At 39.9% G+C, this 20,267-nt stretch overlaps 14 protein-coding genes across 14 annotated transcripts; 9 read left to right on the forward strand and 5 right to left on the reverse strand.

Annotated features, from left to right (window-relative positions):
* Positions 1 to 114: 114 nt before the first annotated feature.
* On the reverse strand, positions 115 to 768 carry NEMIN01_0455 (uncharacterized protein; the record flags this gene model as incomplete). Its single annotated transcript, XM_051476397.1, has 1 exon — positions 115 to 768. The coding sequence occupies one exon, from the start codon at positions 766 to 768 to the stop codon at positions 115 to 117; it is 654 nt and encodes a 217-aa protein (XP_051332357.1).
* A 150-nt stretch (positions 769 to 918) lies between these two features.
* Positions 919 to 2,031, forward strand: NEMIN01_0456 (uncharacterized protein; the record flags this gene model as incomplete). The annotated part of the gene is made up of 1 exon (XM_051476398.1): positions 919 to 2,031. The coding sequence occupies one exon, from the start codon at positions 919 to 921 to the stop codon at positions 2,029 to 2,031; it is 1,113 nt and encodes a 370-aa protein (XP_051332358.1).
* A 516-nt stretch (positions 2,032 to 2,547) lies between these two features.
* NEMIN01_0457 (uncharacterized protein) lies at positions 2,548 to 3,183 on the forward strand (the record flags this gene model as incomplete). The annotated part of the gene is made up of 1 exon (XM_051476399.1): positions 2,548 to 3,183. One exon carries the CDS (start codon positions 2,548 to 2,550, stop codon positions 3,181 to 3,183), a length of 636 nt encoding a protein of 211 aa, XP_051332359.1.
* A 231-nt stretch (positions 3,184 to 3,414) lies between these two features.
* On the reverse strand, positions 3,415 to 6,720 carry NEMIN01_0458 (protein transport protein SEC31; the record flags this gene model as incomplete). The annotated part of the gene is made up of 1 exon (XM_051476400.1): positions 3,415 to 6,720. One exon carries the CDS (start codon positions 6,718 to 6,720, stop codon positions 3,415 to 3,417), a length of 3,306 nt encoding a protein of 1,101 aa, XP_051332360.1.
* Positions 6,721 to 7,137: 417 nt separating this feature from the next.
* Positions 7,138 to 8,793, forward strand: NEMIN01_0459 (uncharacterized protein; the record flags this gene model as incomplete). The annotated part of the gene is made up of 1 exon (XM_051476401.1): positions 7,138 to 8,793. One exon carries the CDS (start codon positions 7,138 to 7,140, stop codon positions 8,791 to 8,793), a length of 1,656 nt encoding a protein of 551 aa, XP_051332361.1.
* A 352-nt stretch (positions 8,794 to 9,145) lies between these two features.
* Positions 9,146 to 9,376, forward strand: NEMIN01_0416 (uncharacterized protein; the record flags this gene model as incomplete). Its single annotated transcript, XM_051476358.1, has 1 exon — positions 9,146 to 9,376. One exon carries the CDS (start codon positions 9,146 to 9,148, stop codon positions 9,374 to 9,376), a length of 231 nt encoding a protein of 76 aa, XP_051332318.1.
* On the forward strand, positions 9,364 to 10,572 carry NEMIN01_0460 (uncharacterized protein; the record flags this gene model as incomplete). Its single annotated transcript, XM_051476402.1, has 1 exon — positions 9,364 to 10,572. One exon carries the CDS (start codon positions 9,364 to 9,366, stop codon positions 10,570 to 10,572), a length of 1,209 nt encoding a protein of 402 aa, XP_051332362.1.
* A 29-nt stretch (positions 10,573 to 10,601) lies between these two features.
* On the forward strand, positions 10,602 to 11,018 carry NEMIN01_0461 (uncharacterized protein; the record flags this gene model as incomplete). Its single annotated transcript, XM_051476403.1, has 1 exon — positions 10,602 to 11,018. One exon carries the CDS (start codon positions 10,602 to 10,604, stop codon positions 11,016 to 11,018), a length of 417 nt encoding a protein of 138 aa, XP_051332363.1.
* A 1,179-nt stretch (positions 11,019 to 12,197) lies between these two features.
* On the reverse strand, positions 12,198 to 14,144 carry NEMIN01_0462 (regulator of nonsense transcripts 1; the record flags this gene model as incomplete). Its single annotated transcript, XM_051476404.1, has 1 exon — positions 12,198 to 14,144. One exon carries the CDS (start codon positions 14,142 to 14,144, stop codon positions 12,198 to 12,200), a length of 1,947 nt encoding a protein of 648 aa, XP_051332364.1.
* A 405-nt stretch (positions 14,145 to 14,549) lies between these two features.
* On the forward strand, positions 14,550 to 15,641 carry NEMIN01_0463 (uncharacterized protein; the record flags this gene model as incomplete). Its single annotated transcript, XM_051476405.1, has 1 exon — positions 14,550 to 15,641. One exon carries the CDS (start codon positions 14,550 to 14,552, stop codon positions 15,639 to 15,641), a length of 1,092 nt encoding a protein of 363 aa, XP_051332365.1.
* Positions 15,642 to 15,762: 121 nt separating this feature from the next.
* On the forward strand, positions 15,763 to 16,116 carry NEMIN01_0464 (uncharacterized protein; the record flags this gene model as incomplete). The annotated part of the gene is made up of 1 exon (XM_051476406.1): positions 15,763 to 16,116. The coding sequence occupies one exon, from the start codon at positions 15,763 to 15,765 to the stop codon at positions 16,114 to 16,116; it is 354 nt and encodes a 117-aa protein (XP_051332366.1).
* A 99-nt stretch (positions 16,117 to 16,215) lies between these two features.
* On the forward strand, positions 16,216 to 16,902 carry NEMIN01_0465 (uncharacterized protein; the record flags this gene model as incomplete). Its single annotated transcript, XM_051476407.1, has 1 exon — positions 16,216 to 16,902. The coding sequence occupies one exon, from the start codon at positions 16,216 to 16,218 to the stop codon at positions 16,900 to 16,902; it is 687 nt and encodes a 228-aa protein (XP_051332367.1).
* Positions 16,903 to 17,075: 173 nt separating this feature from the next.
* NEMIN01_0466 (uncharacterized protein) lies at positions 17,076 to 17,795 on the reverse strand (the record flags this gene model as incomplete). Its single annotated transcript, XM_051476408.1, has 1 exon — positions 17,076 to 17,795. One exon carries the CDS (start codon positions 17,793 to 17,795, stop codon positions 17,076 to 17,078), a length of 720 nt encoding a protein of 239 aa, XP_051332368.1.
* A 1,036-nt stretch (positions 17,796 to 18,831) lies between these two features.
* NEMIN01_0467 (uncharacterized protein) lies at positions 18,832 to 19,593 on the reverse strand (the record flags this gene model as incomplete). Its single annotated transcript, XM_051476409.1, has 1 exon — positions 18,832 to 19,593. One exon carries the CDS (start codon positions 19,591 to 19,593, stop codon positions 18,832 to 18,834), a length of 762 nt encoding a protein of 253 aa, XP_051332369.1.
* Between the last annotated feature and the right edge of the window lie 674 nt (positions 19,594 to 20,267).

The raw sequence follows: 20,267 nt of genomic DNA on the forward strand, positions 1-20,267 counted from the left end.
ACAGTGAACAGATGGAAGTGGGGATGCATAAGTCTTTGGATTGAATCTTAAAAAGTACAGTGTAGATTTATAATGTTTTGCTTTATTGTCGCCCCCAAGAAAAGTGTTTCTGTTCTATTTAGAAAATGGATTCATGCATTGAAATAGCTTAGTGAAAAAGTTTGATTTCTTTTTGTTCTGTTTTGGCTCTGATTTGACCCAGTGTCCTCCCTTCACAGGAATGTATATAAAATCTTCTTTCAGTATTTCTCTTCTTGGAACCCACTGTTCTTCTGCTGCTTTTGTCTGCCGAGATATTTCCATCTCCATTTTGATGATGTTTCTCTGAACGACAGAAAGCGTGCTCATGTACTCTGGCGTAATCTGCACTGCTCTTCTGTCATTAATAGATGCAGAAGATCCTCCTGCACTAGAGCCCACTGTCTCTTCTAAAATAGAGTTTTTTTGGCCCATGCTGTCTGCCATCCTCAGCGCTTCTTCTTTTCTGCTAGAATCAAGCGCATTGTACTCGTCGTTATTAAGCTCTTCTTCATGCTCTTCGTCTACGTAGTTGACCTCAAAGGTTCCCTCTTCAATGTATTTGATATTTTCTAAGGACTCAACAGATATCTCTGTGGGCGCCATAACGGCCTCCTCTTTTCCTTTATCTGACACGGCACTCTTGTCCGTCTTAAATACAGCGCTGTTCATCGTTTTCTCTTCCTTTTGCAGCTGTCTGATGGTTTCATTTGTGCCATCTTTGACAATCATCTCTTCCTTTTGCATCATTCCTTCTCCTTATTCTCTTTGTTTAATACTTTGGCTTTAATTTGCTCCGTTCGAAATCCTTCAATCATATTCAGTAATTGGACCTTTGATCTGAAAAACATTGACCAGTAGTTAAAAACAAGTTTGCCAATGAAAAATTTAAAAGTTCAAATGAAATTCAAGCTCGTAGAAGATGGCCGCCCTCCTGCAGACAGCAGCACCGAGGGCTCAGGAGAAGAGACAAGCTCCGAGGAAGACTTCTTCCAGACCGAAACCAAGCACGAATACTCCTCTGAAGAAGACGAGAACATGTGGGAAGACTCCAACGAAGACAAAGCTGCAAATAATAATTGGTCAGTTGAAAAAATAGAGAAAAAAACGAGCAAAGTAAAAAAAGCTGCATCACTCGCAAAAAACCTTCTGAAGTACGATCTGCAGCAGATTCTTGTCCTAAAAAGCATCATTGAGAAGGTGCAGAGGAATAACGGCACGACATACCTGCTTGACAGAACAGGCAACATATACTCCTACACTGACGAAAAGCTGTGCAGAATAGAGATGGAAAAGAACGAGAAGAGAAAGTACTTCAAAGACTTCATAGTGATAAGAGACAGCGTGATCATTGCTCTTACAAAAGCATTCCACTCTTTTGTTATAGTTGATATCAACAACAACATCATAAAGGAAGTCAACTTGTACCAGTACAAAGACAAAATTTTCAGCAGAATAAGAAAAACAAGAGACGGGTTTATTCTGGTAGGACACAAAACACTATACATATACAATAACAACTGCATACTTATCGACAGAATAATAGCACAAGAGAAAGTGCTTGATGTCTCAGAGGACGGGCACTCGTTCATTATAATACTTACAGAGAGCAGAATTGTGAAATACTGTAAAAAAATGAAAGAGATGGTTTCAAAGTCAGAAGTGCTTGTGTCTCCACAGACGCTGTGCACATTTGATGGCTATGTGGGCGTTGGAGGGAAGAGAGGCCTTTCTCTGTTTAAAAGCAGCAACTTTGACTTTATCAAAGACATAAATAACCTCGAAGATGTCACAGCCATGGACTACATGAGTGAAATGGGTCTGCTCTCTTTTGGAGACAAAACAAGGCCCAATGGCATGAGAATATACAACGTAAAAGACGAGAAAATAATCACAACGTTCCCGCCAAGCAAAGGCCTTGACTACATCGGAGGGTTTACATCTGAAAATAGATCGATATACTTTGGTGTAAACAAGAAATTGTATGCTCTAACGGTCCCAAGCGATGTGTAGCTTGCCAGTTGAGCAGAAGCCCAGTCCAACTCTGCCAAAAAATAAATACTTTGCGTTAATATTTACATGAGCGAGGAAAGCATTTATTTTAAAGACTTCCAGATGCTCTACAGATAGTTCGAATAGAATGGATGACCGCACCCTGTTAGCATAGAAAGTGCTTCTGGTCTCTTACACCCCAAACTCTGCTGTTTTCTCTTTCTAAGATATTTACAGCCACTCTGTGCTCAAAAGAGTCTCAGAAAAGCTGCTTATTCTAGCAGACTGCATGCACACTTGTAAACAGCACTGCATCCAAATCTTCTAAGCGCTATAGAGCCATTGAAGTATTTATAAATGCGCCACAATTCTTCTGTAAGCACTGCTAAGTTTAATATAGCCAAACATGGAGTTTATTAAAACTGTTAATCCGACTCCTCTTCCATAAATGGCCATTGTTAGAAATGTGTACTTTAATGGCTTAATTAAAAAACAGCTAAAAAGTATAAAAGAACAAAGTTTTTGTTTTTGAAAACTATGAACAAAGAAAACATAACAATTATGAAAATAGTAGGAGTTGCATTCTCGGCTGTTACAATATTTTTGACTATTTCATATTTTGCAATAAATATGTCTGGTCCAAATAAACTTTCTGCCACAGATGCTAATAAAGCCATTCAAAGCTCTTCTACCAACAGTCAATCCAGCTCGAAAGCTAGCAAACCACAAGATCCCAAAACACAATCTGCTAACGAAAAAGAAAAAGTGAATAGTCCTAAGCCGTCTACTAAGAACTTAAGCGATAACAATACTGGGGGATCTACTAACGAAAAACCAGCTGCTAGCACTACTCAAGAAGGAGCCAACTTGACTGTCAGCGAAGAACAGCCAGAGAAGTATGAAAAACAAAAGCCATTAGTTTCAGACACACTCAAGACTCCAACAGAAGGAACAAAAGAAGAGTCTAAATCTAGCCTCATTGATGGATTTATTTCTTGGTTCAATGCTTTCTTTAATCAGTCTCCAAAAAAAGAATCAGATGAAGGAGCTCCATTAGACAACTCAAATACTGCTAAAACAGAACAAACAATAGAAGGACTAAAAGATAACGAAGAATCTATAAAATCTAGTTCAGATTATGTGTCTGTATTAGATAAAATATCTACTGAATAAAAAGTTGGTACTAAAAGTCAATGAAAATTAAGCTTTATTTATTAGTGAAAACCATAATAATAAATTAAATTTTTAAATTCTACTTCTTTTTGAGCAAACACTTGTGCATTCTTTGTTCCAGTCCTTCCATTTTAATTTTCTGTTAAACAGACAGATTTATTTTTACCACCAAACAGCTATACTTTTAAATACAGATGAATAAAAACAGATAGATGGTTGTAGATTTATTAATCAGTGCAAGGCAACCTTCAGAAGACTGTAAATAGCTGGCATCCATATCTCAATGTCTGTGCCAACTGGACGCGTGGCACAAATCGAGTCGCCCTCTTTTCTTAGAGCATCCAGCTGCTCTGGCGAGACATGTGCTGCGGGCACTTTGTCAATTCCAAGCTCTGCGACTTTGTCCAAAAAGATGTGCATTCTGTCCAGGAAATCAGGTGTCCATTTTTTCTCGTGCAGGTGTTTGTTAAGTACAGCTATCTTGGGCTCGATTGATTTCAGAAGCCATCCCTTCAGTGCGCCCTTTTTGTTATTGATTATTCCTGTTAGGCTATCAATCAGCTTTGATATTCCGTTGTATGTTTCCTCCATTTCAGGCGTGACTACAATCTCTGCAGGCCTGCCAGGCTGGGCCATGCCGTGTCCCCCAAAAGCCCCGTGCATGGGAGCGCCAGACGCTCGCATTCCTGGGGTGCCCCCGTGCTCCATCATCCCCTGGGTGTTTCCTCCTGGGAAGGGCGTACCGAATCTACTGCCGTGTGCTGATGTAGGGAAGGGTGTACTATTTCCTGTCCCCTGTCCAGACATAAGCCCAGATGAAGTGCGCATAGGCATACTACCACCAGGCATAGCATTACTGTTCATTGCTCCACTGCTCATATTGCTGGGCATAGTTGGCATAGTTGGCATAAATGGTTTGTTCATTGTTCCACTGTTCATATTGCTATTCATACTGGGCATAGTTGGCATAAATGGTTTGTTCATTGATCCACTGCTCATACTGCTAGGCATACTGGGCATTGCATTGCTATTCATGGTTGGCATACTTGGCATAGCACCACTACTCATGGTACCAGACATACTGGGCATAGCCGATTTATTCATGGCTGGCATACTTGGCATTCTGGGTGTGCTTACTCCCATTGGTTTCTGCGGGGGTATGCTGCTGTTTTGGAAGGGCATTGCACTTGGCATTCCCTGGGGCGTGTAGACATTCGGGGCGCTGTATCCCATTGCACTGCTTGGAGTTTGCACTTTGTTCAGTGGATTCTCAGATACCGGGGTTTTAGCAAATGATATCTTGGGGCCTACTCTCCCTCCTATGCTTGGCGTTGCTGCTGTAGACACAGGGCTTGGGCTGGCATTCTGCGTGTAGAATGATTTGCTGTGCAATTCGCTTTGGTTTCCCCGGGGGGGCATTCCAGGCATTGTCTGTCTGTAGGAGGCTGGCTGCTGGGGGGTCTGGAACACTCCGGGCGAATAAATGCCGCGGTTAGCTGGGTTATTTCCCATTCCACTCGCTGCACTGCTATTCATGCTGTTAAACGGCATTGCACTGCTGGGCTTCTGCTGATTTGTGTGCGGCGGGAACATATTCATTCCCATGCTCATTTTGTTCATTTGCTGGTGGGGCTGCATATCCTGCTTCTTCTGTGCCTGGTGGCTTGGAAGGCCCAGCTCTGCTGCAACTTCTTCTGCTGACTTTTGGTCAAGAGACTTTATGAATGTGAGGACTCTTTCTTTTTCTCCCTTCTTCACAAGGTGCTTTAAATACTCCACTGCGTGCTTGTCCAGGGATATCTTTGCGTTCATCACTGAGGTTGCTCTTTCAAGAATCGAGAAGACTTTTTCAAAATTGTTGATAAATTTAACCGATTCAAAGACTGTCTTTGCTTTTTCTGCCTTTTTCTCTTCGATCTCCTGGTACTTTTGCACGTCTTTCGAGATCAGATAGCAGATCTTTGCTGTTTCAGGGCTGCTCTTTTCCAGACACTCTGCAACTGCCTTTACCTTCGGGATGAACTCTTCATCTGTGCAGTGGCTGCCGAGTATTTTCACAATCACTGTCCAGTCCACATTATTCTTAATAAGCCCGCTGTAGTCTCCAGATAAAATAGACATCACAAGCAAAAAGCTGGATGATGCCCCTGGCGCGCTGAGTATTCTGTTCTTTTCTCTTTTCAGGACGCTTTCTCCGTCGCACAGCGCAATGAGGGCTGCGAGGTGCGCGTTCTCCTTCAGAGCGAGCGAAAAAGCGGAGGAAAAGTCTCCCCGGATAAGCTTCTCTGTTATTGGGTCGCTTTCATCTATTTTAATTTCTGTCTCCTGCACCTCCTCTGTGTGCTCCAGAATCGGGCTCTTCTCCTCTGATGAGTTGAGTATTTTCAGTATTTCCCGTCTCGGGTGCTCTTTCTCGTATGCATCAAGTATCTTCCACTCGTACGATGTTTTATCCACGTTTTCAATCCACTTTCTCAGCCTCGGGCCTTTTCCCTCGGAGACAAAGAGCCCGTGGCTGGTAAAGCACATCCCAGGGCCCTGCTTCTGCCACTTAGGCACTTTGTCAAGGAAAGGCGATCTTGCGTTAAGGGAAGTGAGCGTGTCAAAGACTACGCGCCCATTGTAAGAGGAGTACGCTATCATATCAGGGTTCTCAGGGCTAAACGCAAAGTCAAAAGTAGAGTCGTGCACGATCACTCCTCTTTTTTTGTACGTATTTGCATCCCATGCTATCACTGAGCTGTCTCTTCCACACGTAACAATCAGTGAGGGGTCGTGTCTCGACCACTTGCAGTTGAGGATCCCTTCTGTGTGTCCTTCGAGTCTGGGCGTGCCTCTGGATATTCTCAGGTCGTACAGGATAACGGAGTTTTGGGCGCTGGATGACACTGCCAGCTGCGCGCTGCTTGGGTTTGGGTCCCACTGCAGCGAGGTTATCTCTGATTTTGAGAAGTACGGGTCTGCAATTCTCGTCACTTCGCTTTTCCCTCTGAGATCCAAAATGCTCACCATTCCGTCTATTGTTCCCACGGCCATTATTTGCGGCATGTTTTTATTCCACTGCAGACAGCTTATTCCTTCAAACTTTGTCGTTATTCCTGGAGAGAGAGGCTTGTCAAGGGTTCTTAGGTTCCACAACATTATTTTACCTGAATACGACCCTGTGGTCAGAACAGGCATGCCTCCTGCAAAGTCTATCCCGAGTATGTCGTCGTCTGTTTTTACGTGGTTCTTGAAAATGAGCTCCTTTGGCTCTTCTTTGTTTCCTTCCAGGAGGGATGTTGCATCCCACAGCGTTACATTTCCTGCATCCAATCCTCCAGCTACGAATATCCTGTCTCCATACATCCCCCACTCGAGCCTGTTGAATCGCGTGGGCACTGTCTTGCTGAATAAAATCTCTTCTGTGTCTGTGCTTCTTATCTGAAGAACCGAGTTTGATGAAAAATCACTGTTCAATATCTTTGCTTTTGTTCCCAGCGCGGCCAGCGAGCCTACTGGACTGAATGACACTAAACTAGTCGTCTCTATCTTCATGCGTAAACAAAAATGAGAGAAAATAAAAATAATATATTATGCTGAGAAATTGAAAACACAAAGAGAGGATGTTTCACTCTGTTGCTAGGAAAGTGGAAAATAAACAAAAGAATTAAAATTAAAGAAAGAAGCAGAGAAGAGGAAGCACTCTGTTATAGGAGAAAAAAGATAAGTACAAGAAGCTTCTACAGTCTATTTCGCATTAGCTTGCTTTTCAGCTCCCAATACTGCTCTCTTCTCTTTTATGATCTCTTGTGAACTACTGGCAAGTGCACTGAACGGGTAGATCAAATGATTTTCGATTAAATTTGTTCTCTTTGTGTTTATGCGTAAAATTAAATTAGTTAATTTGTCCTTGCTAATTTAAGTTTTGTGCAGTGGCTGGCTTGAAATAGTTTTTATTTTCGTCGCATAAAAATGAAATGTGTCCGTGCTGAGCCGTCTCTTCTGAGTGACCTCTTCTACGCACTGGTGGGGCTGGACTGCAACTTAATCCGCGTAAGAAAGAGCGCAACCATCGATGTTTTCTTTAAATCTTCGATATCGCAGGACGACATTCAGATAATCAACACTCTTCTGAGCATAATAGTCGGCATTAAGGAGTGCAGATATAAAATAGACGAAGAGTACTTCTCTTCTGAAGTGATAAAACAGTATTTGTTCAAGGGGCTGGAGGAGGAGATAAAAATCTTTATTGGAAAAGTAGACCAGATCAGAAACAACGTGAAAAACATAGATGTGCAGGCGCTTACCTTTCTCTTCCAGGAGGACATAGACAAGTTCAGCAGAATAAGCATGATTCTGAGAGAAATAGAGAGCGTAACGGGTTTGTTTTTGCTGGAGGTTGTGATGAAAAGTAAGGTAGAGTGCTCCTCCATTGTAAGCCATCTCGCACTCCCGATTAACAGGGTGCTGGTGCGGCTAGTAGAGGGAAAAGAGACAGACGGGTATTTTGAAGAAAGAAACACGTACGACTATGGAGAGTGCTTTTGGAGCAGCCACTACAGGGTAAAAGATATGCCATCTTATCTCGCTAATTCAATCGGTGTTCTAACTGATTTGGGTAAAATATCAAAGATAAGAAAAACCGTTGGTGAAGCACAGATTGACTACAGAGGAGATATAATATACATAGAAAACAAGATGGTTGTAATAAACGAGCAAAGAATACGCGAGTACTACAGCATTATAGCAGACTGTCCCATTGTAAGAGAAGAGTGGAAAAGCGGCATAACAGAGATGTTTGGGAGGATCGGACTGGATGTGCGCAAATACTCCGAGCTTTTCAGGGAGATGGGGAGTAGAATTCTAAAACAGCCGTCTAAGAAGGACATTTCGATGGTAAACTATATAATGCGCAGGGGAAGCCCTGGATACTCAGCATTTGAAGAGCATGTAGACTCTCCGTCTCTCTCTTTTTTAGACGACTCTACTTTTTTATTGGAGAGCGTGGAAGGAGTGCGAACTTCTCCTGTTTCTTTTATTTACAGCGAATCATCCTTATCAAGAACTTTGCTGGGGATATACGACACAAAGTGCAGCAAAACAGTTGGCGGGCTCTCTCTTCTGCAGGGCCTGGATATTTCTCTCTCTCTTAGAGAGCCTCTTTCGATGTTCTTCTCTGCTAAGTCTATTTCCGAGATAAAAATTCTGTTTAGGCTGATTTACTCGCTCTATGCGGTTGAATACTTCCTGTGCTGCCAGTACAGCCACTGGAGAATACGGCAGATGCTTCTAGGTTTTGTCACGGGCGTGAGAATGTTTATAACAGAGAAGATAGACGAAGAATTTCAGAAAGTGATAAACGAGAACAATATCTCCATGTACCACAGCACATTGGAGAATGCCCTGTGGAATATAACGAAAGCATCGCTATTGACTAGCCCTTTCCTCATACAGTTCTACAGCAGAGTCTTTTCCATTGCTTTCATGTACATTGAAATAAAAAATAGAGAAATGCTCACGGCTGCAGAAGTGGAAGAGATCATCCAGTCGCTAAAGAGCTGCTTTAAGGCCGCCATACCGTACGTTAAGTCGCCGTTTTTGGTTCTACTTTTTGAGTCTCTCGTGTAGATATCTACTCCAGTAGAATAATTACCTGAAGAGTAGATATCAGCGATGTATCTATTTTTTAATTGTTCGATTAGACATTGCTCGTGTGCATGCTTCTTTATTGTAACTTCTATAATAAATATACACCATTAGCCAAAGCACCTCCAACTGCACTTTAAGAACTACTGCACTAGATACTTGTAGTGTACATATTCTTCAGTTACACTTCATTATCTCTACTAATTTCTAGTAACTGCATCTTTTTATGATGGTTTATTTCTGTGGATAGTACAGTGAGTGGCTAAATCTAATGATACTGTTTATTGTAGCAATGGCTGCAGATATTTAATTCTCCTTTTCGTAAAAAGTTTTAATGAAACTGGCTGAATTGTACGCCACTGCAAAAGAGCACTTTCCCTTTGAACTAGTCTCCTCTCCCTTGGTTAGGTTCCTTCCTAGAAGAGCAACCATCGACCAGGTCGATTACAAATACGAGTCGCAGATAAAAATAAGCAAAGCTAAGAGGATAGCAAAAGAAGAAGAAAACGACGAAGAAATTAAAAAAAGTACGAAAAAACAAAAAAAGTGCGAATGGAAGAAGTAGTGCTCGCTTACAACAAACTGACAGTTGGAAACATATCGAGCGTGTTTAAGCAGATAGAGAGCTCGTACAGGAGAGATAGCAGAGAGACAACAGATGTAATAATAAAAATACTCGCAGAAACAGAAATAGAGAGCAACTTGCTTGCCGTCTCCTCAATGCTCAAGCTAATACACTCTGTGCTGGATAAAAAAATAGTTGAAGAAGTCATCTCCAAAGTGCCAAACTTAAATTTGTACTGCTACATATTTAACTACGGCCTGGTGGATGATGCATTTGTCAATTCGAAAGTGTCTGATCTTATATCTTGCAAAGACTCTTTATCTATTCTAAAGATACTCCAAATGTGCAGCACGCTCCTAGACGAGTCTACGCTGGGCATAATAGACACAAAAATGGAAGATGATGGAAGCATTCTTTGCAAGTTCATCAAAGAATCAATAAAAATGATCCGCAGAGGACAGAGCCCTTACAGAAACTATCTGCAAGACGAGATGAACAGCATAAAAAACACAATAGCAGGAATCCTGTCAAAGTACGCAGAGACAAACACCAGTGTGATCACAACAGCAACTGACGCAGAAGAAGTCATTGCCGTCAAGTTTGGAATGAACACTTCGCTAAAGAAAAAGATATTTGCCATTCTCACAAACAGCCAAGACTACATCGAGGCGCAGAGAGCCCTCTACAAACAAATCATAAGAAAAGTCTGGCACATTGAAGAAATAGTTAAAATATCAATTGGGCTGTGCATAGCTGAGAAGAGGTACAACACATACTACTCTTCGTTAATTACCTCTCTATATGACACTTCGTCTGCAAACCACAAAAGCACAGTTATGAAGTACATCTACCAAACAATCGACGAAAAGGTAGAAACTCTTTCCAAGCTAAACATCAAGGAAATATACAACCTGGGAATGCTAATGGGCACTTTCTACTCGGTGGGAATAAACACTCTGCGGCCCGTGGTAAACCTAGGGCTTATTATAAAGAAGGAAGAAGTCCTTGTGAGAGTTCTGATAAAAAATATTTTAAATTTGCATCTCCAAAAGAAGATCAAAAAGTTCAGAAAAATGAAAGAGGCAAGTGCTTTTAAGAGCTTTTATGCGAACAGTATCATAGACGGGTCTTTTTTGAAGACAGAGAATAGAGAAGATTTGGACGCTCTGTATCGCGAGATGTTTATACAAATTTAAAAAATTTATTAATAAGAATAGGAGAGGGAATGAGAGACGACTGCTTTTATTTTATGACTTCCGTTTGCGCCAGGGGAAACAGCTGCACATACAGGCACAGCATGGCTGCCAAGCAGAGCAGCGTTGTTTGCAGCAGCTGGAAAGCCGGCGTAGAGTGCAACGAGCCTTGCCCCTACAGACACTCCGAGTATCAGCAGAAAGATAAGGAAAAAGGAAGCACTGTGTGCTACTGGGAGACGCACGGAGGATGCAAGAAGGCAGACTGTCCGTTTGTGCATCTGCAGAGAGCCCACAGCCAGCCGTGTCTTTTGGACATTCAGAAGCTGAACTACGAGCTGGAAGAGCTGAACATCCGCGACTATGAAGCAGAAAAGCCGATTATCGTAAAGAGCATAGCCGAGCTGATGCAGGAGCTGAAAGAGATTGAGGGAATATTTCATATTTAAATAAAAACTTAAATAGTAAAGCGTTGTGAGTGTGATTGTTGTATAGCTACACTAATTCTTTTGTAAAAACTAAATTGCAGTTATTCATTCTCTGTATAGGATAGATTTTATCGAAGAACTAGCAAAGCTCTATTGATCGTTTTAGATGGGCGTATCTTATGCGATTTTTGCCAGAGATTGGTCAAAAAGATCCTTTAAAAGCCATTTTCTCTTATTGGTTACTTTGACAGTGGGCGCATAGAAAGGCTTGATTATGCACCAGTGAGCGTATATTTTTAGTATAAAGTGTAATAAAATAATTAAAAGAAAGATGCAGACGACCGAGAGAAGAAACTCAAACCCAGATCAGCGAGCTCCCGAAGAGATTAAGCAAATGGGCCCGCCAAAGAAGTACAATGTTCTTGTGACTGTGCTGCTTGTTGCAGCAATGGTTTTATTTGGCTGTGTGCTCATTGCACTGGTAAAGAAAAACCCTCTCATCGTTAGTGTAAATTAAATGCTAAGTAGAAAAAGAACGCAAGACTCCAGCAACCTACACTAATAAAGCTTAAATCTCTTTCACACATTCTCTATCTCTATTTCTGTGTTTATTGCAGTATGTTCAATAGAGTTTTTCTTTTTCATTGGCCATTAATGGTGTACAGTTTAAAAAGAAGATGCAGCGCTTGTGTATCTGGATCATCAGTGATAGAGTGTAGACTAGAGCATGGTTATACTGAAATAAACACTTCTTCATTCTGTTCTCTATAGAATATGCATTATATCTATTTCTTGTTCTACGTGTGTTTTTTAGAGCTTGTTTGTGTGTCTCTTGTTTATTGCTCCAATGTTGTTCAACTTAGTTCATCTATACCTTTTTAAAGATAGATTTTTGCTCTGTTTAGCCACAGCAACTAATCTTTGTGCTGCATGAAAATTATGTGCATTCTCTTTGCATAAGTATTTATTCTAAAATATTACAGCTGCTAATACAAACTTGGTACAATATTTAAAAGTATACACTTTAAATTTGTAAATGTCTTTAAAATTTTATTACATCATGGAAAAACAAAGAGTTTCATTTAACTAGGGAATAATGTAATTCATATACCTGGCTTATTTATATCGAACATTTCTTTAGATTATTTATGTTTATTAGATGTAACTCTTAGATATGGTAGGTTAATCAGACTAAAATGTTTATTTGCTTAGGGCTTTTATCAGCTGCTCAAGCTGATATATGCAATTGTGTTCTTTTATGTAAGAAAGAAATGAGCTCCAAATAGGGTCTTTAGAGAGAAGATCTGGATGCCCGAGAACAATAATGGTTTTTTTTGCTCGCGTGATGGCTACGTTCATTCTCCGGTAGTCGTTAAGGAATCCTATGCGCCCTGTGCGCACGGTGGAGAGGATGATGCAGTCTCTCTCCTGGCCCTGAAATCCATCAATGGTTGACACAAGCACATTTGACTTTTTAAGCACATCTCTGCTCATTAGGCGGTTCATCTGTTCTTTGTACGGTGTAATTATCCCAACTGATGCATACTTTTTCATCACTGAAGGAAGCATTTTTGTTATCATATTTATTTCACTTTCATTGTAGAAGCTCTTCTGGTCTTTTCTCTCTGTGTGGCTCTGTGTGGACACGAATGCGAGTGGGATCTTCGAGTCACGATCCACCCCATCCAACAATTTTCCGCTGTAAAATGAATCATTGGGAAACTTGGATATTTTTTTGTGCATTCTGTACTGGGTGTTCAACAGCAGAGGAGAAATACTTTCTGCCAGCCTTTCAAAAAGAGAAACAGACAGATCGGGAGAGTTTGAGAATATTGTGGCGGGCAGCTGCTTTGGATCGCCCACGAGCAAAATTTTCCCTCTGTCTTTTATTTTGTGAATTGCAATCAGAACACTGGGCTCTATCGCCTGGCACGCTTCATCGATAATAACATAGTCAAAGAAAACGTTGTTGAGCATCGATGAGCCTGCCATTGAGAGAGTGCAAAACACAAGCATGGCTTTCTTTGCCAAGGCTATACCGGCATTTCTTTCTGACTCTTTATCTTTACCGCTGCCAATGCAAATCTCAACTGAATTATTTACATTTTCTGATGTAATTCTAACTTTTGGTCTTTCACTACTGCTAGTGCTCCTGATGCTGGAGATATGTGCCCAGGTGTTTTTCTTGAAGAGGCACTTCCACGGGCTCCCGCTTTCAATTAGCATGTCCACGCCCATTTTGCTTGGTGCACACACCAGCACTCTTAGGCCTCTTTGTATGCACTGAGAGATCACACAGGAAACCGTTCTTGTTTTTCCTGTGCCGGGCGGCCCCTGGATCAGCGTTACTCTTTTCTTCAGCGCTGTTGCAACGGCTGTTTTTTGGCTGTTATTCAACTCTTCGTAGTATCTATCTTTTTTTTCAGGTTTTATGTGCTGGATAGATTGCTGCGGCAAGATGTCTGTGTTTTTTCTGACCTCAGGATTGACTATGGACATGCCCATGCGCAGACCAAACATGTTGTCAAGTGCCAGATACTCTCTTTTGTTCGATGTGAGGTTAGAGACCAGCACCATAAAACAGTCCGGCGTGCTCTTGAAATTGCTCAGCTTGGATAGCACATCAGGATGGACTATAATACTACAGACAGACTTGGCATTTTTAACGACAATTCCAGTATAAAGATACCTGGGGTTTTGCGTGTCTGATAAGACCAGTACAAGATCGCTCAGTATTAGCTCGCTTTCATTATCAGATGCCCTACCTGATTTTTTTCTTTTTTTTTCCTTTTTCTGGGAGCCCACAGATATATCTAGGGTGCCTTTTACCTTGCCCATTTCCATTCTGTTTATGGCTTCTTTGTACGCTGTTCTGCCCTGCTCGCTATCTATGGTTCGTATGATGCTGGCTATGGTTTCGTCGACAAGCAGAGGATAGTAGACCGAGAAATAGTCCAAAAAAGTGCTATATCTCGGTGCTATCGTGTCCTTCTGCAGAGAATTGCTGTAGATGGATCTCAGATTTAACTTTGATGCTGTGGGGTTTTTGTTTGCTAGGCACACGTGCTCGTAATAACACTGGACAAGCAAGCTATTGCACGTTTTGTAAAAGACTTCTTTGTTCTTTAAAATAGCTTGAAAATCCATGCTTAAAATTTTTCAGCTGTTTTTATTCGTATTGGGACATAAAGATCAAAAGATAAAACATAAATTGCTATTCGTGCATTTATTCACTTTGCGCGCCCACAGCCTACACATAGTGTGAGAAGGGACAAATGCCTTTGAAGAAAGCCCACCGCTGCTTTAGAAAGAGAGTTGTGGGATAGAGCAGGGCTATGCAGCGGCATGCTGCAGCTCATCCTCCACACCGCAGCCTGCAGAACAAACAATAAATTCATAAAAAAAGCTAATTAAAAAATAGAATGATCTTATCGACTTTATTTCCAGAAATAAATGCACTTCATATAAATAGTAATAATTGCAGTCTAAGTGCGCTCTGAGGACCGATCGCGCAAATATAATCAGGATTATTTTTTTAATTAGAGGCTCGATATGAAAAGAAATATGCATGTAAGAAGAAAAATAAAAAGCTGCAGCCAGTTGCCATGGAGCGGCGCTGTTTCAAAATATTTGATATTCTCATTGTTTTTCGTGTTTTGTCTAGGAGAGACTATAAATACTTTTATAAAACTTAAAAAAGACCCCATGAACAAAGAAGAGGCAGATGGAAAGTACATGTGCGAGACCCCTTTTGGCCTGCAGGGAAGGCCGGTCTTTGGAGGGCAGATTTTCTCGCACATTATCAGCTGCGCACTAAAAGAAACAGAGAACTACGAGGTTATCTCAGGTGACTGCGTCTTCAAAGATAAGACAGAGCAGTCTCTCCCCATTATTTATAAAAGCACCGTTGAAGCCCTTGGCAGAACAGTCAAACTGGTGAATGTAAATGTCTGCCAGACCGTGGATGGTGTTGAGGTGGTAAGAGCCGTGGGCGTGGTTCTGATGCAGAAGTCAAAGACAGCGATCCAGAACGAAAAGAAGGTTTTTATTGAAACAATAGCAAAGAGACAAAAAAACACACTGCAGAAATATTTTAGTAGAGGCACACCTGACAGAGAAAAGATCAAGCAGATGAAAACACCGAAAGTGTTCTGGAAAGAAATTCTGAACGAAAAAGACTTTAAGACGTACTCAGACATAATCCACGATAGATACAACAGCGTAGACCTGTACATGCTGCAGGATGCGAAGAGTCCATTTGCAAGGTGCATTGGATACCAGATGCACCCACCCGCAGCCCCAAGCACCCACGAAACCACAGAAGTAGAAAGAATAAACGAAATATACAAGCATATCTCATACATTTCAGATGAAAACCTGCTGGAAACAGCCCTTATATCCCAGGGCCTGTGCATTATCAACAGCAAGTACAACATTCTCACAATTTCTCACTCGGTCAAGTTCAACAGCTGCGAAACATTCGATCTTTTCCAGCCGTTCTTCTACAGCATAAAAATAAAAAGCATTGAAAATAACATCGCGATGTGCAGCGGGAAAATAGTCCAAAACGATACAGTGTATGCGAACATACATCAGGTGGGCAAAATAATGATGCTTCCAGGTGGAAACACCAACTCGAAATGAAATGAAAGCTATTTTGTGAAGAGATGCTTTATGCGCAGATTTTGATGATTCTCAATAAATTATTATCCAAACTCTCCCGAAATTCTTGCTTTGAATATAAATTTTTGCATTTTGCCAGCTAATGGTGCTGGAAAAGAAACGGTATATTGTGTTCACAACAAACAGCAGTGCGGTATTTACCACACAGGATGTGCGCAAGGGCATTGTCAACTTGGCAAATTCTGAGCTAACCGATTGGGAGTATGCGCTGACAGTCCCAAAGCTGAAAGTAGTTGAGTACTATCCCGCGCTAAGAATAGGGATAGCAAAAGTGATTCTCTCTGGCGTAGCGAACATCCAGAAAATATTTGAAAAAACAGTGTCCGTCAATGAGTCCAACTTATCTGTAAAAGTAGTAAGAATCTCGGGAATAATAAAGAAAGCAAAGAAGTGGATTGCCAAGACACAGAGTCAGGCTAAGATCAGCAGAGAGTAGAGTTGCTGTATATCTAAAACTTTTGCTGTTTATTTTGGCAACAGCTGGCAACTTTCTGTGGAGGAGAGAGCACATAAATGGGATATTTAATTTTTAAATATGACCACAAACTCTCTTCTGCACGGGATAGTGCAGGCAGTAAAGCCAGCAGCACTTGTTATCACAGGAAAGAAAAACGAGCTGAGAGTATTTGGAACAAGCACAGTGGACATGTATCTGTCCGTGAACAGATCGGGCATATCAAGCACGCTGGACACAACGGTAGAAGTCCGAACAAACGAGTTCACAAGAATTCTCAAGGAGTGCAGGCTGTTTTCTGACATAGAGTTCAATAGGAATGAATCAGTTGCAAGAACATTCATAGAGCAGGAGGGGTGCAGGCTGCAGCTAGAATGCGCCACCAGAGAAGTAGAAGAAATCGTGCCGCCTGCAGTGACAGCAGAGATCATAGTGGATCTGGACACAAAGTTAATGAAAGAAATTACAACAAAAGACTCGCACTCGGCTGAAGTGCTGCTGAACGGAAAAACGGTGGAAATAAAGGTAAATGGGCCAATAAAGGCGGAGGCCACACAGAAGACAGCAAACTACATAAAGAAAAAAGACAAGAAGCATGCGTTTATTATCCCAGCAGAAGGATTTACAGTTGTATCAAGGGTGTGCAAGCTAGAGCCAACACGCATCCTTATGGGAGTTGTAAAGAGTGTTTCCATCTTCTACATATACTTTAAAGACATAACCGTTATTTGCTACGTAGCAGGCACTCTGCTGCAGATAAACGACTAATAGGAAGATGGTAAAATAGATAAGTAAATAAATGATAAGTGATAATTACCAATAAAAACAAGGGATAGATATTATATGAGGCAATAGATTAGATTTATCTGTTACAGATTTAGAAAAACATGAATTTTAGTACTCCTTTATTGTAGATAGCTAGGCTGTATCACGAGAGGGCTTTATTCCGCTGGCTTTTGATTTGACAGCTGAGACCGCAATTTGTTGACTTCTTCTTCAAGTTTTGCATTTTTTTCATTAGTTTCATCTCTTTCCTTTTTAGCTTTTTTGGCTCCTTCATATAATTGTTTATTTTCTTTCTTTTCATATGTTTCCTTGAATAGATCTTTTCTTTCTTCTTCTAATATAGTCTCCAAGCTTACATTTTCTTTAACAAGAATATCAGTAGACATTTTAGCTTCTTTTAACTGAGCCTGTAAGCTTACATTTTCTTCAGTAAGAGTATTAATAGAGCTTTTAGCTTTTTCTAACTCTTCTGATTTTTGCTGAAGTTCTCCTTCTTTAGTCTTTATTTGTTCTTTCAATATGCCGAACACACTAGAAGCTGTGTTTACATCACTTTGATTTTCACTATTTAACTTGTTTAAACTATCTGTTAAAGAAGTAATAGTAACCTCTTGTGTTTGTCCTTGTTGCTTTAATGTAGCATTTTCTTGTCTTAATTCTGCTAGTAGTTTTTTCTGTCTTAGCTGATAGATTATAGCTAATACCGATAAGACAACTAGTAGAACAGCAATGCTAATAACAACAACTGATGTGTTTGTACTTGCTGGAACGAGTTTCTTAACGGAGCCTATGTTTCCAAGTGTTTTTGCTGCTCTGTTTATGACTGATGCTGAGTTTTTCTCTATTTCTCTTTGTGCTCTTTGGTTTGCTTCCATAACGAGTAGTTAAAAATTTTCTTAAATAACGGCAATTTTCTTAAAATTTTCGAGTATACTCTGGACTCGGAAAATTCTTGATGTTAACCCCTGTACTTAACGGTGCCCCTGGGAATCCAGTACAGTAAATAAATGGCAAGTAAACGCGGAAAGATGCAAGTGCATGGCTTGTGCTGCTCTATTTGAACATAGCCATCAGCAAGCCAATAATTCAAACAAGTGTATAGAAAATGAGTAGAGTATTGCCAGTACTTGTAGCATTGTGAATATGAGGATAAATAATATGGAGTTAGAGTAAATGACTTTTTATTCCGTTGACTTTGAGCTAGCTCTAGCATCAGAAGTTCTTAATTGTGTCTTTAATCTTAGTCTTGAAAGCACTGTTGTCTTAGCTGTTTTGTTGGGCTTATTGCACTAGATCAATAAATTTTTATCCAAAGAGACTATGTTGATCTTCTTTTTGTTGTTCTTCCCTTTGTTGTTCTCTTTGTTGTTCTTCCCTTTGTTGTTCTCTTTGTTTCTCCTCTTCATCTACTGGATTCTGTTTATTCTTTCTTGATTTAGATACTAATGTTACTATTAATATAATAGTAAACAGTATAGCAACACTACCGATGAAAAGCATTAATGGACTTGTCTTTGCCATTCTTCTTGCAGCTGTTAATAAACCTTTCTTTGTCTCTGTTGGCACTACTGAATTTGTTCCCATTGTAACCCCTTGTAAAAAAAACCGTTTAAATACTAATAATTTTCTCAAATTTTCTTTCCGTTTACCCCTGGACATAACAGTACCCCTGTAAAATCTGGCAAAGTAAACATGGAGGAAACTTCATGAATTATGCTGTTTTATTTGGACTTAGCCATCTAGCAACTAATAATGCTCAACTAACTTTATAGCTGATGGCCAGAGTGCTGCTAATACTTGTAGTATTATGAATACGCGAATAAATAATATAGATGTAGAATGATTGGCTTTTTATTCTGCTGTTGTTTGAGCAAGCTGAGATCGCGAGTTCTTGAGCCTTTCTAGAAATTCTTAGTTTTCTTTTTTATTCGCATCTTTTTCTTTTGCTAGCTGATCTTTCAAATCTGCAATTTCCTGATTATGTTTAGCAATGAGCTGTTCAATTGTATCTTTTGTCTCTTGAGCTATTTTCTGTTTTTCTTCTTCTCTGCTTTTTATTGTTGAATTTAATTTATTTTGCCAGTCTTTGCTTACATTTTTCTCAGCTTCAAGATATTCTTTTATATATTGTAAGTGTGATATTAAATCTTGTTTTTCTTTCTTAAGTTTATGAATATCATCTGCATATAATTGTTTGGTTTCCTTTATAACTATAGCTTTTAATCTTTCAATTTCTTGTGGAAAATCTTCAATTTGTTTGCTTAAACTAGCATTTTCTTTTAAAAGATCTTGAACTTGTTTGTTTAAGCTATCCATTTCATCTGAATGTTCTTTTTTTAATCTAGCAATTTCTTCTTGTTTTCTTTGATCTTCTTTTTCTAATGCATTATTTTTGTCCATAACTTCTCTAAGTTCATCTCCTAAAGCTACCAGTTGGTTTTCTGTTGAAATCTTAACTATTCGCTGTTGTTTTCTCTGTCTTATCTTGTATACTATTGCTAATATTACTGAGACAACTAGCAGCACAGCAAGGCTGGCACCGACAACTTCAGACACGCTCATCTTTGCTGTTTTGCTCTCTACTGTGGATATCACGTCTTTAAGACAGTCTACTGTTTGGTTTGCGGCTGTCATTAAGTTTTTCTTAATTTCTGTTGGTACTGTGTAATTCATTTGGATTGTGATTTGTAAAAAAAAATCCGTTTAAATATTTGCAAATTTCTCAAAATTTTCCAATTCTAAGCTAGCGTGTGACGCTTAAAATTTTTTATTGCATTTCTAATATACTTGTCAATGAAAAATTGCTATGCTCCTTTTTCATTTGAAATTGCAAGAGAAGGCATGTTAGCTTGCTCTCTAGCTATACTTATAAATTCTAAGGAAATAAAATCAAAAACTCTCTATCGCATCTAGATAGCAGATAGATTGAAAACGAAATATTTGCATCTTCTAAACACATGTCCATTCACTTTATCCAAATCATCCAATCATAATGCTCTGATACGAATAGATAAGATGGTGCAATAACCCGAGAATAAGCCCAACAAAACAGTTAAAACAGCGCTGCTTTCAAGACTAAGATTAAAGACCCAATTAAGAACTTCTGATGCTAGAGCTAGCTCAAAGCCAGCAAAATAAAAAGTCATTTACTCTAACTCCATATTATTTATCCTCATATTCACAATGCTACAAATACTAACAATTCTTTACTCATTTTCTATACACTTAATTGAATTATTGGCTTGCTGATGGCTAAGTTCAAATAGAGCAATACAAGTGATGCACTTGCATCTTTCCGCGTTTACTTGCCATTTATTTACTGTACTGGATTCCCAGGGGCACCGTTA

This window comes from Nematocida minor (genome assembly GCF_024244105.1).
Source record: "Nematocida minor strain JUm1510 chromosome Unknown 7922, whole genome shotgun sequence".
NCBI lineage: Eukaryota > Fungi > Microsporidia > Nematocida > Nematocida minor.